The sequence below is a fragment of the Priapulus caudatus genome, unplaced genomic scaffold (assembly GCF_000485595.1).
Source record: "Priapulus caudatus unplaced genomic scaffold, Priapulus_caudatus-5.0.1 Scaffold32, whole genome shotgun sequence".
NCBI lineage: Eukaryota > Metazoa > Priapulida > Priapulimorpha > Priapulimorphida > Priapulidae > Priapulus > Priapulus caudatus.
This window is the reverse complement of record NW_014577093.1, coordinates 600621-619869: the sequence shown is the minus strand read 5'-3', so window position 1 is coordinate 619869 and position 19249 is coordinate 600621. Positions and strand designations below refer to the sequence as shown.

At 41.9% G+C, this 19249-nt stretch overlaps 1 protein-coding gene across 1 annotated transcript in view; it reads right to left on the bottom strand.

Moving 5' to 3' along the window:
- Positions 1 to 19249, bottom strand: part of LOC106816514 (adenylate kinase 7-like) — a 54672-nt gene extending 35423 nt beyond the window's left edge. The window contains exons 1-10 of the mRNA XM_014821145.1: positions 19139 to 19249; positions 16359 to 16535; positions 14760 to 14868; positions 14041 to 14135; positions 13477 to 13587; positions 12577 to 12660; positions 10585 to 10670; positions 9220 to 9310; positions 7669 to 7746; positions 3848 to 3997 (exon numbers count right to left, since the gene is read on the bottom strand). Coding sequence (XP_014676631.1) covers positions 3848 to 3997; positions 7669 to 7746; positions 9220 to 9310; positions 10585 to 10670; positions 12577 to 12660; positions 13477 to 13587; positions 14041 to 14135; positions 14760 to 14868; positions 16359 to 16535; positions 19139 to 19249 — 1092 coding nt within the window. The remainder of the gene's footprint in view (positions 1 to 3847; positions 3998 to 7668; positions 7747 to 9219; positions 9311 to 10584; positions 10671 to 12576; positions 12661 to 13476; positions 13588 to 14040; positions 14136 to 14759; positions 14869 to 16358; positions 16536 to 19138) is intronic.

Here is a 19249-nt window from a genome sequence, read left to right as displayed (position 1 = left end):
GGTCCATGTATGAAGAGTTACATGGCAGATAAGGTTCATTGTCCGCGCCTGACATCTGTTTACGCCTGGCACGTTTAGTCTATTTCTGATCACGCACACACATTAATTGGTTCTCGGCGAAATCGTGGAGAAATGTCACTACATTGATTGTGGTCGGCGCTGATTTGTGCCTCGCCTATCCCAAAAACGAAGAGCTACGCAGTGGCAATGTATGTTAGCTTGGCGGGCTAATTTCTATTGTATTTGGGGAGAGAGTGGATTTTAAGTTAGTGAAGTGTGTGTGTGTGTATGTGTGTGAGTGCGTGCGCATGCGTGTGTGTGCGTACGTATGTGTAATATATATCTCATCAGGAGTACATCTAATATGGTTACCAATTAGCTAAATAACGAATTTACTCTTGATCAAGACTATACATTATAATATAAAATATCAATCTGCAGAATATTCGTCGTTCTTCACTAAATTTCAGAGGTCGATCGAATGGTGTATGCCACAGGGCAACATCACACGAAGACGTGACGAAAAACAATCCATTCAGGAGGGGATGATGAGAAGAATCCTAATCCCAAAACAGGCCGCCATTAATCAGATAGACGACGCAGCGGCGGCACTCAGCCTGTCGTCTCATAATTCTCCTAATGGAACGCGCCCCCGAGTAACATTTCCGCGAAGCACTTTACCAAACATCATCAATACAGAGGGCTAGTTGTGCTGCGTCGTAGGAGGAGGGATCTATGGCATGGGATCTACACTTATCTTCAGAAGTACCCGCGTGAAATGCCTAGCTGGGATATCTGGTTGGTGCAATTAGAATCAGGTGACATTACTGACAGGCGGTGTAACTATTCGAATCACTGACGTGAGCCGCGAAATACGGACTGGCTCTTGAGGTCTGTCGACCTTCTGGCCGATGACGGATATTTGGAAATCTGCTACGTAAACGACCAATGTACCACCAAAAAGTGTCAAGGAGTGAGAAGTAATTTAATAAATATCAGGTATATATGGTGTATTCTTAGCAATACATAGGTACATACGACCCAATAGTGTTAGTAAAATTAGTTGTCTACTACTACGACGACGACGACGACGACGACGACGACGACGACCTACTGGCCACTGGCCACTGGCCACTGCCACTGCCACTGCCACTGCCACTGCCACTGCCACTACCACTACCACTACTCACTAGCTGGGCAAAGCACCAGAACTATAAGGTGTGCACAGCGGAAAGTGCACCAACTGTGACTGTAACTGAAATACGTTAATTAAAGGTTTATTAATATTTTGCAGCGTGACATCAGTTTGAAAAAAATGCAAATCGCATTATGGTGTGTAATTTCCTCTGAAATCGACAACGTAAAAAGGGGAGTATTTATTCAAGTAGACGAAAATTTTTTTGCGAGATACAGATTCTGGTTTTCCCTCGTACGAACGCGAGCTCCACACAATTTACAGATGTCCCCACGACGCGTAACTATGACGAGCAATGAGATTCAATGACAGTGCAAGTGTCACGGTTATTCATTCGCACCGTGTATGTACGTCTGTGCTCTTAGATCGCGTGAAACTTCTTCTCTTCCCAGTGAACTGGAGCAAATCATCACAATACGTGACTGAATTCATCCTAACGGGGGTTTGTCCCAACGGGCTTAGATTCTTAGATCTTTCCTGCAGAAATGGTATAAGATGCCACTGCATAGGGCAGCCTATTCACCACGAACGATCACCAACTCTAATACTGTATAAGCCATATTTTTCGCGAATTCAGACTTGACGGACAATTTCGCGAGTGATTAATTTCGCGGTCGGTGAACTATAAATTATTCGGTATTATTCGCTATGAATTATTCGCGTGTTATTATTTTCGCGGTCGGGAACGCGTTCGCGAAATTCGCGAAAATTAAACCACCGCGAAATATACAGCGTATGCAGTATTATGCATGCTGTGATAAGTGCTGTAATAAGCACGAAAACACGTAGGAAGAGACTATTGTTGATTGCATGCAATGGATGTTGCATATAGCATTTCTGATGCGTTGAATTTGGGTTTATATTGCATTATGACTTAACTATTTAAAGATCTCCTTCGCTCTTAAATTGTGTTGTCAAGCATGCAATACGAAAATGTTGATTATCTTACAGTTGTGCATTTATACTTGTCAAGGCAGTGATATCAGAAATGACATTGAGTGTTTGCGCTTACTGCCATTAACTGATACTGTTGCAAGAAAAACATTTACAAAATAGATTTCCGTTTACGTGACATGGAAATGTAATTTGTTAAGCAGCGAAACCTGAATGGATCCATTTCGTTGCGAAAAATAACCGCAACCGTTCAAAACTAAACGCTCTTTACACTTTTCATTGGCAAATCCGACTTCAACGCTGACACGCGACTGACATTCTTCTAGCGTCGTGAATTTTTACTACGTTTACAATATCTGCCCAATAACTCTCCACCACACGGACAAGATACGAGTTTAAATCATTTGCGACTACGACAATCCTGCAGAGATGCAATCACGCACAGTCACGCGTCTCCTCCTGCGCTCGTTACCACTATCAGCCTCTTTACGGTTTCAAACGGTCTATGTGTGAGCGGGCGGAAGCACGTACGGTCACTGGTAACGGGGTTGTGACTGGCAGACTAGCAAGGCCACAGCACGGATAGACTTCTCTACGGTTTCAAGCTGTGAGTGACTTGACCCCGCGAGCTTGCTTCGAATCTTGCCTCGCGCACGCCCTCTCGCGCTATGATTGCTTCACTACAATAAACCCTCTCCCCCTCTCCCCCTCTCCCCCTCTCTCCTTCCTCCGCGTCCGGCGCCGACAAAACTACAACGTTGGTAATCACTGCATGTAGTTGATGAAAAATGAGAAGGCAGTCGCTGTGGCGCGACAGCGCGCATCGAGAGACGACAACAGCTCATCCATTATATTAGGAATGCCCACCGAGAGAGAAAGAGAGAGAGAGTTAATATGCTGCCGTTTTCTCCGATCCCGTGCGTATTTCCCCCACATCGTAACATGCTCTCCTTCCGCGACAACGCTGCGGTTTTGTTCAGAGATGTAAGTGGTATTTGTCCAAAAAATAGGAAGGTAGTAAGACACTCCGACAACAGTGGTCGTGGACCACTGAATGGAAGGGCGAATGGCACCGCAAAGGTAACATGGCATGTCCTTGCGTAAGCGGGGGGTGCTCGACATAGAGACGTTTTGGAATTTTCAGTGTCCTTAGATGCACTTTCAGGCCATCTCACAGAATCGGAATCTTTATTGAAAATATCAGAAATTCGGAATTCCGTCAAAAATCTGAAAACTTACATCTCTGTTTGTTAGAAGCCGGTGCACGGTGGATTATTTAGCCATGCGCTTTGGCTTGTATGCTGTGTTGTGTTTTGTGGCGTGAACAGGCTGCGGACGCCACTAACAAGCGTGCAGCTGCTTAACATGAAACCCCTTTGCATCTCATTATACCCGTGTATATATTATATCATGTCTCCCGATACATTTACACGTAGATATAATAATTTCGAAACGAATAATATTCAGTGAAATGCTTGCAATGCGCATTCCCTTGTGTGTGATTCCAACAATTCTACTAAGGTTGCCTATCCTATTACATATTTCCCACTCCACTGTTTTGTGTACGTTTCTCCCTAGCCCGCTGACATGCTCTTCCTACCATGAAAACGCGCGTTTTTGCCCTTTTCCTCTCAACATGTTTTTCCTACCCTGGCAATATGCGAGTTTTTGCCCTTTCCCTCTCAACATGCTCTTCCTACCCTGGCAACGTGCGTGTTTTTCCCTACCGCCTGTAACATGGCGGTGTGATGTACGCACCAGAAGGCCGCGAGACTTCCTAAATTCTGCGACGACGGCGGCGGCGTTTTCCACGACGCCCATCTCGGCGACCCATCGGATGTTCATCCTGTCCTTGACGCAGGACGCCTCCATCGGAAGGTCGACCAGCAGCATGTCACACTGAACTTGCTGTAAAACAAAGGTTACCGCCGGCATGTTTAAAGGTGGGGGAGTCCTTCTCATTAAAGGTGGAGGCGTCCTTCTCATTAAAGGTGGAGGCGTTCTTCTCATTAAAGGTGGAGGCGTTCTTCTTATTAAAGGTGGAGGCGTCCTTCTTATTAAAGGTGGGGGGGCATCCTTCTCATTAAAGGTGGGGGGGCATCCTTCTCATTAAAGGTGGGGGCGTCCTTCTCATTAAAGGTGGGGTGCATCCTTCTCATTAAAGGTGGGGGGTGTCCTTCTCATTAAAGTTGGAGGCGTCCTTCTCATTAAAGGTGGGGGCGTCTTTCTCATTAAAGGTGGGGCATCCTTCTCATTAAAGGTGGAGGGCGTCCTTCTCATTAAAGGTGGGGTGCATCCTTCTCATTAAAGGTAGGGGGTGTCCTTCTTATTAAAGGTGGGGGTGTATCCTTCTCATTAAAGGTAGGAGCATCTTTCTCATTAAAGGTGGGGGCGTCCTTCTCATTAAAGGTAGGGGGCGTCCTTCTCATTAAAGGTGGGGTGCATCCTTCTTATTAAAGGTAGGGGGTGTCCTTCTTATTAAAGGTGGGGGTGTATCCTTCTCATTAAAGGTGGGAGCATCTTTCTCATTAAAGGTGGTGCAGCCCCGTTTCGGTTACTGACCTTGATGTGAGAAAAAGGTAACCACAGGCGCTATCTAAGGGTTCTGTCTAAACAGTACCTATTTGATCTACCTCTTTGCTTTCAACAATAACTTGATAATAGCAGCACGGGAAAACCTCAACGCAAATTGCAGACTAATTTCTTCTCATGTGTTTTTTTTCACGAGGAAAGTTTCATGTAAAGAGACTGCCAGAGTTCGCCCATTCTGTGAGTGGATCGATCGGTTTGTGGTGGTAGATACAAGCTGCGCGTGTGCACACACCGGCTTCGTTAAGCGATCAGTAATGCAACCGTATCATCATAGAGCATCTGTCTTAGAACCAGCATAGCAGAGATAGGCAGGCAGCTGCTGCTACTTGTAAAGACTGAAGATTTTGTTTGGATTAACTTTCCCTTGCTTTACCAATTTGCAGAATGCACTAAGGCCAAAAAAATATAATTGTACGTTTCTCAGGCCTCTCCGCATCTGATTTTTAGTCCCGCATTACGTCTTTTTATAAACCCCCCCCCCCAACAAAATGCAATCGAAATTCTGGAAAGCCGGAAAGTTTAAAAATGCCAAAAATTCCAAAAAGTGAACTTATTTGATAGCTACATGTAGATCTCACCACTTTCTGTATTAAAATGTTTTGGCACCATTTAAAAACCTGTTGTCTGATTCTTATTTTAATGTGAATCAATATTATGGCGTGTACATATTACAGAACACCAATTATTAAAAAAACCTGCTTCATAGTTTTTTTTGGGAGATAAAAAAAGACACCTGCCTGCCTCATTACTTATTGAAAAGATTAGCTTGAGAAACGAACAATTGGGGGCGATCAATCATATGTATGGACGTGTGGTTGGGTTGCCAAAAGGACGATAGATGATAACGACAACCTTCTTGGCTTGTAACTCTGTTACTCACTAAACACGACGTTAACAATAAATTATTAAACAACAGAATGGCAATCTATAGATGCTTTAGGAGGCACTGAGCTATTCACTGTTGTGGTTTTGTGCTATGAAAAGGAAGAATGCTTACAAAAGAACTTGACACAAGCAGTTTTTCTATGTTTTTCAATAAACAAGAGCCGCAGAGCATCTGGGTTCATCTGAGGTCTGTTGCTACGGTTATAAACGTAACATTTAAGTCGTGCGTAGTGACACCTTTGTTAGGCGCAGGTATGCAGATACACAGTTGCGTACACATTATTTCAGCAACCTTCTGCATTCTGCATACCTCCCAAATCCCATTGGTTGATACAAATCGCGTGCATGAAACTCCTGTTTTATGGTGCACTGTGACCCTAACCCTAACCCTAACCCTATTTAAAAAAAAAAAATTAATTGTTGTAAAAATTATTTGTTGTTATGAAATTGTTGTAAATAAATCATGTAAATATTCGCGTTAATTGGAAAAAAATAGTTAAATGGACAAAGATAGAAAAATACAGAAAACAGGTAAATAATAAAAATTCTGATGGGATTCGATCCAAGGTCCTTTGAGCCGTAATCCTGTGCTGTAGCCGTTGGGCTATCCGGGCTTATTGGCTTTCTAGATTATAGATGTGCCATGAATATGAGAACACTGTGACATCATTGAGGCAGTTCAGGAATCCATGTTTAACCTTCCTCTTGAGGGTCAAAAGGTTATCAGACATTTACTCTTCGCACGTCAGTGGAAAGCACATTTCATGGTCCTTTCAATAAAGTGATAAAAATGGTAGGTCAGCGCTGAAACAAAACAGTTTTTCACTCTGTCCGTTAGGCCACATCCTCAGAAAATGTCTGATATCTGACCTTTCCCCCACTGCCCTTTGACCTGTGACCTCCAATTTCGCACTGGCGATGGGTTTCCTGCCCATCACACTATACACCAAATATTAAGAGCATAGGTCGAGCCGTTCAGATTTGTGCCGCAATTCCGTATTTCCTCCTATTCCTTAGATTAAGGGGGAAATATTCCCCCTCCGTTTACACATCTTGACCTTTGACCCTTGACCCCCAAATTGATCATCCCGAGTCCTTTTCCCGATCCCCCCCACGGCCCAAATATCGTGACCGTACGTCGAGCGGTTAAGATTTGTGCCCAACTGTTGACGGACAGACGGACGGACGGACGGACGGAGGGACGGACGGACGGACGGACAATCATGCGATTCTACAAGCTGCATCTGACTACGTCAGATGAGCTAAAAAAGATGAGAAAGATATGGATGGTTTTCAATTAAAAAAAGGTCACTAATTGAAAAGGCTACATGCACCACAAAAAGCGAGTGTTCCTGTAAAATTACGCTGCATGAAAACTATTCTCTCTGGCATTTTTTTAAGTTTATATGTTGGCGGCATTAACCGATAAGAATGGACGCAAGAGGTTCACAGAAAGGACAGGCACATGTCGAGAACGCATGAGAAATGCAAGTAATATAGCTGTGAACTATATATATATTATATATATAGTTCACAGCTATATATTACCTGCATTTCTCACGTATATATATATATATATATATATATATATATATATATCAGGAGTTACAGCTGCAAAACCTGCAATTTGTGCCCGTGTAAGATATTGAAGCCAAACCCAACTGACATTTACATTGCTCTGCCTAAATGTTACGGTTCAAACGGAAATAATCTGTATATACACATTCCTATTGGGAGTATTTTTGGGGTTATAAAACATCACGATATGTTCTGAACGAGCAGAATCGTGTGCCGAAGTTGAACATTCACAATAACTTTACCGTAACGAGCAATGAAAATTTGTTTAAACATTACATCAACATGGGCGAGCTCGAAGCAAACACATCTAAACATTTCTTTTGCGAGGTTAGGCAACTTTAACCACCGTATGGACCAAAACAAGGTGACGAAAATAGCCGAATCTGCGAAACAACGACATACCATCTAATGAACCTTCACCTGAACATTCGATTGGAGAATTATCACCTATACTAAGCAGTGCACGGGAACGATATCTCGTTGAGACACCCCGAGACAGGGGCTCAAGCACTGTAACTACATACCGTTATGTCCTTGTAGAGGAACACGTCAGCTATGGGGATCTGCTTGACACATCCATTGCTGAGATGTACACTTATTGCCTGAAAGGACATGAGCAGCAATTAAAAGGTTATAACGTGCTAAAGACGCGCCACGGAGACAGCCGCAGTAGTTTTAGCAACATTTTATCAGGAGTAATTAAGTGAATGCAAATGCAGTTGCAAACGAATAAAAGCAAATGCAAAGTTCTGCGCAAAGGAATGAGAGCAAAATAAAAGCATTTGATTTTATTCACACCTGATTTTATCTTTACGCGATGCATCTAGCAGTCAGTATTACAGAACTTCACTCTGCAGTTTTAGTAAATGCAGAAAGTATGAAGAACATCCCTTCAGTGTTAAGAAAAAGTGGTAAAAATTATCATTCAATTAAATGTATGAAGGGGAAAAGGTTGGTATCGTTTCTCTGGGATGCAGACCCACTGCACTATGTGTTTCACTTGCCTCACGAAATGTTACTAGAAAATTAGCAGTGGGTGAGATAATTAATAATTCAAATACATATACGTTTGCAGAATCGCTTTAAAAATTATTTATTGAAGACAATGGAGAGTATGTAAAATACTATAAATAGCCAATAACAGATACCCGCTCAGAATTTGCGTATTAACTGTAGATCTTCATATATTATTCAAACAAACAGAGAGTGAAATGCATGATATGCATAACTTTTAAACTGCAGATATAAAAGTCATAGTACATAGAGGGAGGGAGGGAGAGGGAGAAAAAGAGTTCGAGAAAGAAAGAGAGAGTGTGTGTGTGTGAGAAAGAGAGCAAGAGAGAGATCAGGAGAGCGAGAGAGAGAGAGAGAGAGAGAGAAAGAGAGAGAGATGAGGAGGGAAGAGAGAGAGAGAAAGAGAGAGAGAGAGAGGGAGGAGGAGGATGAGGAGGAGGGAGGAGGGAGGGGGGAGGAGGAGGAGGAGGAGTGTCGGATTACAATGGAAAAGCTTTATTCATGTACTTTCATAATCATACTGTTACTAGAACCCAACACAGAAAAGTATCAACAAAATCCAACAAATTTCCTTCTTCTTTATCCATATGGACAATGCAAGGTCTATACAAACTATAGTAAGCTTTTGTTGTAGAAAACAAGTAAAACATTTCTAGTAAAACAAGATTGTAACAACATCCCCCTAATTAATGTTGTTTGCAATATGGTGGTGTCCAGTGGCGCCCACAGATAGAAGCACTGGAAGCACAGTGCTTCCAGTAAATTTTGGGTTAAAAATTTTGTTCCTACATTTTGTTCCTAAGTCTCTCTCGCAAGACTCACCAGATTGCATCTCTAGACGTCTACCATTCAAATTTCAAAAATATTCAGGGGGGGCATGCCCCAAAACCCCCCTAGCATGCAGCGCGCCTGCTTTTTATTATCACTGAGGATTTTATCCTTCTGTGCTTCTACTTTCTCAAGACCTGTGGGCGCCAGTGGTGGTGTCTATATGCACACAGTATGCTCGTTAGTATAAATATGTTGAGCTGAAACTATAGAGTAACCATGCATTCACCGACCTTTATTATATCTTCTAATGTACTCCTTGAGTCGTCAACGGCCAGGATGTATTTGGTTTTCGGTCGGCCATCGATGATGTTTTGAACCACGCTAACGTAAAAGTACTTACAATTACATTCCATTACACATTAAAACATTGCATTCCTAACATATTCATGAACTATTCCCTATCTTGGAATTTACTGCACACATACTTACACATCATCATTATGTTACTTTCACACCTTGTTGTTTTGCCTAAATTCATGGTCATCGCAAGATCATACATTAATTTGCCTGTTCCGCTAATGCAACAGTCACCATTGTAGCTACGCCGGTCGGCGCCGGTTGGTAATAGCCGGCTCTGGTGTTGGCCGACCAGCACGCAGCTTTAAATAACATCCTTCCGACCGGCACAAAAATGATTGAGTTTGTGTAAAATTACCTTAAAAATGCTGCTATTATAATAATTTATGCATATCACTGATATCAGCCGGCACCAAAATTGTCCTGGCTACAACCCTGGTAACAGTGTTAAAAATGTCTGTTTGAATGGAGGGAGTTGCAGTGCATCACGATGCACGTGAAATTTCAGATTACCTTTTCTATGCAATAATCAGAATAAAAAAAATATACGGGAGCGATGAGCGATTCGCTATTCAAACCTCCGAAATCGCTCCCGTGAGGCTCAAAATAGCTCCCGTAAAATTTTTAACGAGAGCTATTTTTCCCACAGACTTTTGAAAAAGAGCTCCCGTGAAAAAAAATGTAATTTTTTCCCTGTCGATAGTCATATGGACGCTTCAGAGCTTCAAAAGCAAAAAAACAAACTACAACTAAAATGACAACCTGGGTGAACCGTTGATGCAGGAAATTACAAGTGACAAGGTAAGACATCAACTTGCAGCGCCATCTATTGGGAGTAAGAAATGCTTCATAGCCAGGTACAAATCAATGATGAGGTTTTCATTCATACCTATAGCCAGGTAAAATTCAATCGTAATGTTTTGTCTCATACCTGGCCAGCTACAAATCAGTGGTGGGGTTTTGGCCCATACCTGGCCTAGTACAAATCAATGGTAAGGTTTTCGTTCATACCTAGACAGGTACAAATCAATGCCGATGCCTTAATTGCTCATACCTAGTCAGGCACATATCAGCAATGAGGTGTTGGCTCGCACCTGGCTAGATAGAAATCAATTGTGAGGTTTTGGTACGTACCTGGCTAGATAGAAATCAATTGTGAGGTTTTGGTACGTACCTGGCTAGATAGAAATCAATTGTGAGGTTTTGGTACGTACCTGCATGGCTAGATAGAAATCAATTGTGAGGTTTTGGTACGTACCTGGCTAGATAGAAATCAATTGTGAGGTTTTGGTACGTACCTGGCCAGATCTTGTATGTGAATCGTTGGCTGATTGTTTTCACCGCCCCCTAATACTGGCAGGAAGGGTGCATTGTGCCAAGCTTCCTATAGAAATCCACAACAAGCACACGAGAGTATAGAGACACATTCTTGATTCACAAAACACATTTATTTAATCCTATACACTACCAGTGTTTTTTTCATTCATATGGATGTCTGAAACCCAGTTTATTCAATAGTATCAAAAGTCCATGGTACTGGAGAACCAAAGCAAAGCCAGGCAGCCCTGCTAAGGAGGTATATATATATATATATATATATATATATCAAGGAGTTAGATAATAGGGAAGGAGTGTGACAATCATAAACAAGGGAAATTTGTCATTTAACAGCGCTTAAAAATACCTACGATTTACTACGCGTATCACGCAACCAACTTGAGGCTCAACTTCACACAGTACATCCACGCTGCATTCCGTCGAAATCGTTTCCTCTATACTGCGCGGCGAGCAATCCGGAGATACATGACTAAAACGCTACGACACAATTTCTATTCTGTTGGCAGAAATAATCGATGCGTTCAAGAGAGCCATTTAAAACCAAAGGCAGCTACTAAGCTCGCGAGTGGCGGTGTGACTCGCTGGGCAGATTGAAGCATTGACGCAACACTCGGGCGAGATAACCTTGAACCGCGGCATACAGCTAGCATTACCGGCATATCAGGCTGTTATGCACCTGTATGTACGACGCACGGCACGCCCACGCAATCAGCACGCAATCTCCTAGCGAGCCACACGCGCATCGCCGAGACGCGTGTAGTAGCTGCCTTTGTTTTAAATAGCTCTCTGATACGCATCGATTTTGCTTGGGCCAAAGAATGGATTAATCGTGGCCGTACGTTTTAGTCTGTATCTACGATTGGCGGGTGTATATGATGAAACGAATTTCAGCAGATGGCTGGACGAATTGTCACTGCTGTAACGATTTGAGCTCAAGTTGTTGGCGTTACGTCATAGTAAGTCGTAGGTATTTTAAGGCTCATAGTAAAAGACGAATTTCCCTTGATTATTGATGACATCCACTCCCCCCCCCCGCCGATGTGCCCGAATATCGTGACCGTACGTCGAGCAGTCAAGATTTGTGCCCAACTGTTGACGCACGGACGAATGGCCGGACGGACGGACGGACGGACGATCGTGCGATTCTACAAGCTGCATATCTGACTACGTCAGATGAGCTAATAAATAAGAAACACCCTCGGTCTGTAGCCCTTGGCTGGAAAGTGGTTTTGCGCAACTTATCACATCGTGCACTTTGAGTGGCGCCACCGTCGTTTTAATCAAACTGTAGTCGTTGGTTTTAAAACATTTAAAGATTGAACCATGAAACTTTTTATGTAACGTAATTATAACCTAAATTAGCTGAAAATAACCCTAGAACCTAGAGCAAACTCTCCCTTTAATTTTATTATTTACATAACTTTGTTCAATTATTAAGTTGTATTATTATTAATGTTGTATAAGTACAGTTTTTAATCATCTAAATGCAACTTGCCATTGGCCAAATTTATTGATTAATTCTAGACCAATATTGCACACTAAATATATAGCTTGCCAATATTTGTATAAATCAGAGGAAACTCACTTGAGTGTGAGTGTTCAAACAGAGCTTGCTGTTTGTACATGCACTAGAATGTGTGCCAAAATTCTATTCAATGCACCCGTAGGTCTGATCGAAATATCTGGTTAGAATAATACAGACAGGTTTATTTTCGGCAAATTTTCGATAAATTTTTTTTTACAGCAGCTGCGCAAACTTTTATGCCATTTCAAAATGCGACACTACATTAGTAAAGTAAAGACAGTGTGTGTGACGATGGCTGCTTACGATGAGACTGAAAAAGAATGCGTGTATTTATCATGACGGTATCCGCGCGCACTGAGCCTCCCACTTTTTCGCCCACTCGCCCTTAGCGTATTTCCCGCACATCCACATCTGCCCTTGACAGTACCTTGAAGAAGAAATGAAACACCTCCTCTTCACAGCCATAGGTGAGGCCAGACGCCACGACGTAGGTCATCAACTTGGACTTGTTCTGTGAGAATACGAAGTCAGTCCACTAAGGTGCAAAAATGCGCACACATACGTTTGACTATAATTGTATATTTACATGTGCCACATGTAATTTTAAGTATACATTCATAATCTATGAACTACAGGGCATGAAATTAGTGACAAAATGTGAACAGGTCCACCCAAAATTTTCAACAGGCCGTTAGACAAATTGAACAGGCCTTTAATTTTGTTCATTTTACTCAAATATTAATAAAAGTATTTAGCATTGTGTTTATTAGGCATACTCATAGTATTTCAGTATGTCATTGCTATCAGTGGAGTTCTACTTGTTTGACAGGAATTGCTAGAACATGGTTTACTTCTTAGTACAGTCACTAAGTAGAAACTAGTCAGGAAATTGGTAAATATTGTTGATATAAAAGCAAGCTAGGCAAAATTTGGAATGGGCCAAGTGGACTGATTATATGGGGGGTTGCATGAACCGGCGGTTTAGGGGGTTGAACTGGCGGCCGCCGGCAAAATAGCGCTAATTCTGCGCACTGGGACTATATGTATAACTATATAACGTATGAGAAAATGAATAACTGCATCATATTTCATTGTAAAATACAAGATGGTATAATTACGAAATTAATCCCAAATTATTATTGAAAAAGTGTAATTAATTGTCATATCGGTAATCATTTTGGATTAAGGTAATCAAATGATCGTATACTGCAGGAATAGATTCGACGTAACTGACAAGAACTAACATCAAACATGACAAATTCTGTAATTTTGCTTTACATTATATACACTCCGATTAGAAATGTAAAATTAAGGCAAGATGTTTTACGGTTTTTCCTAGTTTGAGTGCATGCTTTTCGAGCGACATGTGCTCTTTGAAGTTTGGATGGGCTCTTCTCTTGCGAAAATCCTCTTCAGTAAACGGAATATCTGGGTCCTCCTAGTGGAGAGAGACACAGATCCATTTTATGGTGAGCAGACACAATAGTAATTACAGAGACAATATGGGTAACAGGGTTCTATCTACGCCATCAACATATAGAGGTAAAGCATTTCGATTCTAGTGATCTGTTTAATGGGTCATGAAATAATTTTTTTTACTTAGGATACATGTGTGATTATACACTCAGGACTTTTTAAAATTTCAACAACTTTCGTTTACTATTTAACAATTTAACTACGTTAATATTTTCGTTATTAATGAACAAGCTTTGATTGTGATAATTAAATTATTTCGTCTTCTCGGCACTGTACCGAATCAAGAGTTAGTGAAATCAGTTCCGAGAATCTCCGTTACTGCATGCTTTGGCTTTCAGGGAAGATGCACACGCCCATGTTAGAACCGATGAGTGAGATAGTAACATTAAGCAGCAGTATTTCTAAGTAAACGTACAGCGTCCATCAGCTTGCTTTTGGCCCAGGTCATCACGGTCGACAGGAGAATGAAGATTTTCTGCGATGATAGCTCATCAATGTGGCCATGCAAGGCTGCAGAACAACACGCAACGAGTTGACAACACCATATTTCTTCCGATATAAGACCTGCAGTATTAACTATTGATAACACCAACACAGGTTTCATTACAAGCCGGCGCAGAGCGAATTCAGCAGTGCACTTCAATTGGCTCGTATGGTGTGTGTTTTTTAGCCCGACCATGCTGCAAGACTTACGTCAAAACACAGGTTTATTGGCATTTCGTCTACAACCAATTGGTCTACTAGCCTGACCTCTGTTTGACCTGGCTCGTTTAACTATTTCTGACTAACCCTAACCCTAACCCTAATCCAATCCTAACGAGCCAGGGCAGACAGAGGTCAGGGGGTCATGGACCCTTTTGATTTACTGCCAATTAGACTAAGTGAACAGTGGACCAAATGGTTGTAGACGAAGTGGCAATTTACCAATACACAGCCTAACCTGCCGCTGGGAGCCTGTCGTCTGGGCCTCATCATATTACTCCCTTTACTCTTACTCATAGTCCTAGTACTTTCAAAATGATGATGTTTTTTAACAAAAAAACACCGTATTAATACTGAGCGTAGGTAGGATGTTTGACGTGTGAATCGGATAGGTTTTGCGCGTGAGCTGGGTGCACCGGACCGCACACGTACTAGACACGGCCCAACGAGCTTCCTCCAGTTGTGCAGCGCCATCTGTGATGTTGTAGACGATGACGTCGCAGTCCAACAATGCTTCTTCCATCGACTCCCTATCAGACGACTGATGGTGCGACACAGAAGAAGTTACATAGACTGATTAACATGAGCATGTGCGTGACTAGTTGTAGATACATTGTACAATGAGTAAAGTTAGCTCTTCCGGCATAGCCCCTTTGCTCCCGCTACAGGGAGCGAAAGGGCTACACCGGTAGAGCTAACATCTAGCAGGAACATATTTTTATCATAGTATACACGTTCAATGATAGTAGCTAGACATTTCATGAAATCCTTCAAAATGGCAGATAAATAATATTAAAGTGATTACGTCACGAATTTCTAGCACCATCAAGTAGTACATTTGTGTGTTATTTGTACAAAATAAAATGTATGAAAATACAATTAGTGTTTCTGTTTACTTTTCATGCTTATATACCTTCTTTATATGCCCTAATTTGACGGTGAAAAAGAGAGAGACGCCAGTATCTGAACAGTACTGGGGGAATAGTGTTAGACAACAGAAATTACCAAATCGTCTAGATTTTTGCAAATTTAACCAACGTAAAAACATTTTTATCAGGTGAGAGTTTGAGGATATATTTAGTAACGTTAGTTCTTACTTTGAATGTAAAAAAATGGCAATTTTTTTTTTACAAATTTTACCATAGAAAATTCGTGACGTAGTCCCTTTAATTTACATAATAATTCCTGAACTATCTTTAGGAATAGCTATCAGAAATGATGGAAAGTATTGCTTAAATTATCAATGTATACTCTCTTCTATGACTGTGATATCATATTACGACCAGTAATAACATTAGGTAGATTCACATGGTAGATATAACAGCCTTATAATTGGTCCACTTGTAAACAAGCCAAGTCGACAAACGATGCTAAATCATCAACAGATCATTTATAGGTTACACACACACACACTTTCATTAGCTCTGTACACACCAGTTAAACTATCTGTTGATAGCTTGTTCATTTAGAAATGGTGACCTACGTATACTGAATTAGTGATACTGCATTATAATGTCAAATAACCTGTACAAGTACTGTGTTAAGTACGGAACAGTCATTCTCATTATAATAGCACATGTATGATGTATGGTGAAGCTGCAACTAGAAAAACTGTCAAAATCTAACAGTGACCATCACGACACAACCATCGTTGTTTTGACTAGATTCTACCAATTGCTACCACCCATGTGCCAGTACATAAATCATGACAGAAACTACGAGCACAAAAGAAAATAAACCTGCTAGATCAACTAAATTAATCTCACAGTCACACTTCATGCAATAGTTATTTAACAAAAGGAGGAATTTCTACTTGCCTGAATGCCATAACCCTAGTACGAAAGATAATAGTGGGTGTACCTTTCAACTACGTATTATTTAAGTGTTATTATTCACCACATGCACTGCCGTGGGTAAATCCACGGCACACGCACGATCAATGTGGCAGCTTTCACAAGCCGGTGACTCAAGGAACGACGCGTGTCCTACCACAGCTAACTAAATACCAACGAAGCATCAGTGTGTACGTACGTCGACGATGTGTGCGATCCACGGGGGACGCCCGCCCTCGCGATGACTCAGCGAACCACAAACGTCAAAGGTTCCCTCTTGCGGCGACGATGCCTCGTAGCTTCGCACCGACGCAGCTTCCTCATCCTCTGCGTCTAGGGGCTGCTGCGAAGCTCCGGGAAAGCAGCCGTTCAAATACTGGAACAAACGAGCAGAATATGGGCTTCCCGAGGCGGAATATCGAATCTATAATAGCGCAATATTGCCCGCCGATATGCTAAAACACCCACCACGGTGGTTGTGCAGTTGCATGTACAGCAGTTTAGCATTCGCTTGCAAGTTACTCACACGTAGGGGTGTAACGATATACCGGTATATCGGTATATTGCAATATATTTTGAAAACTCGATATATCGCGATACAACTTCCGGATATCGATATTTTACAATACGGTGGTATAACAAGAAATAAATTACTTGACACTTGCCTTTATGTCTATATTGTTAATGGACTCGAAAATTATGCACTGGCGGTGTATATATTACGAAAGCACAATGCCTGCACTGCGCATACAGTATTACTGGTAAGCGACCACTGCATGGAGCACTGCGCGGTACTACTGCGCGGGCAGAGTGGGGCGGACGTGTGAGCGAAGCAGCGAGCACGTCAACCAGGGAGTCTATATATAGCCTACGCTCACCTGAGTGGGCGCGCGCGCGATACAAGCTGAAGCGAGCACCCACTGTTTCAGTTTCAGTTTCAGTTTCAGTATCCAGTATTAGCCAATTATGCAACAGGGGTATTGTGTATTCCAGCCACGTCAGTGCCTTCCGAGAGGGTATTCAGTACAGCGGGTGACATTGTTACGGCACTGTCAGCGGAAAACATTGCCGTGCTTATGTTTCTCAAGAAAAACATGAGAAATTAAATCATATCATATAAAGCCGAGAAAAAAATGACCTTTGGTTCGGGTCACCCGCCCGCACTTCACATTTCGGAGTGAAAAATGTGCGACTGCGGTCACTTTTAAAGGGTTTCAAGAAAAAATATAATTCAATTAGATACCGCCTGCCGATCATACATATTCAAATATCCGACTCTTGTCATTTTATTTACCTAAAGATAGTTTCAAAATATTTTTCCTACAACGTGAAACAGTCGTATAGAGCCTGGGCCGGCTACTTCATACACAGAGCCTGAAGGTCGTATGGCGCGGCGGCCGGCTTTGATGTACGCGATCGATCGCGTACTATATAAAGTATACGCATGCTATCGTGCTATACGCGGCCGTAGAGCCGGTGCCGCACACGCTGTGGCGTGTGGAAAATATCACACGTGTTTGATATTTTCTTCCACGTGTGGAAGATTGAACAGCGTCTGCGGAGTGGCTGTGTAAAGTTCCACACCGTCTCTACACTTGAACGTGTTTTAACGTTGACATTTCGACGTTGTTTTTACGTTGCTCTCTCTGTGTGTGTGCGTGCGTGCGTGCGCGTGTGTAGTGGTGGGGGGGGGGGGGGGGCTAGCCAACCCCCTCTGTTGGACTAACAATAATATATTATTACACATATATACCAATTAATTACTGCCAAGTATAATAGTCGCGCGGCTGCACAAAACGGCACCTGATGCATGGGTTAAATTATGTAATTGAGTGGCAAAGCAGGCGACAACCCTTTTGCAGCTTTTTCACAATTCCAAGAAAGAGTTTTACTGTCGCCCTCAGGCTCATCCCAGCGGTTGTCACCAATGCCGCGCTGCAACCGCAAGTTAAGATCACGTGACTCGCTTGACCTCCTGCTAGTGGTCGGTTACATAGAGACGGTGTGGAACTTTACACAGCCACTCCGCAGACGCTGTTCAATCTTCCACACGTGGACGAAAATATCAAACACGTGTGATATTTTCCACACGCCACACTGTGGAACGCGCTGCGCCACACTTTGGTTACTCGCTCGTTCAAATTATATTCCTATATTCCTATATTTAACTTGTGGGGAAAAAACTATATTCCTGCCTAACCATGTTTTTGCAGGGAAAAAAATGTTATACCTATACCTACCTACCCTAATTTTCACAATCCATGTGACCCGAACCAAAGGTATTTTTTTGTTTGGCCTAATACAATATATGATGATAAACCATCAAATTGTTACTATATCATGCATGGTATACACTTCCCAATACGTATTGGAAAATATTGCAATACGGTTTTGTCGTATTGCAATATATTGCAATACGGTTTTTGGTCGCAATACTCACCCCTACTCACACGTGTAAAAGATTAATAGTAATAGTACTAATACTAATACAACTTGAACCATCCCGACCTACCTCACGGTCACCGAACTGGCGAACAGGTTTGAGATTATGGTACCGTTGCCGTTGGTAACTTGGTAGCAACTAACTAGTTATTACTGAACTAGCATAATACTTGCCTTTCCTATATTTTTCCCAGTAAATAAGTCTACATTATTAACAAATATTCGTTTATTTCCTTGTAGGCGGAATATCGTATCTATATAGCGCAATATTGCCCGCCGATATGCTAAAACACCCACCACGGTTCCGGTGGTTGTGCGGTTGTATGTACAGCAGTTTAGCATTCGCTTGCAAGCTACTTAACTTACACTTAGTTTTTACAGTTACACGTGTAAAACTAAAGATGTATTACTATTAGTACTAGTATTAGCTAATAGTAATACTAATAGTAATACTATTACTAATACTATTAATATATAATATAACCATACCGACCTACCTCACCGAACTGATTATACCGTTGATAGCATAATACTTGCCTTTCCTATATTTTTCCCAGTAAACAAGTCTACATTATTAACAAATATTCGTTTATTTCCTTGTTTAACAGGAGACGATATTGATAATGTTTCAACTTGTTCGGCGTCCAT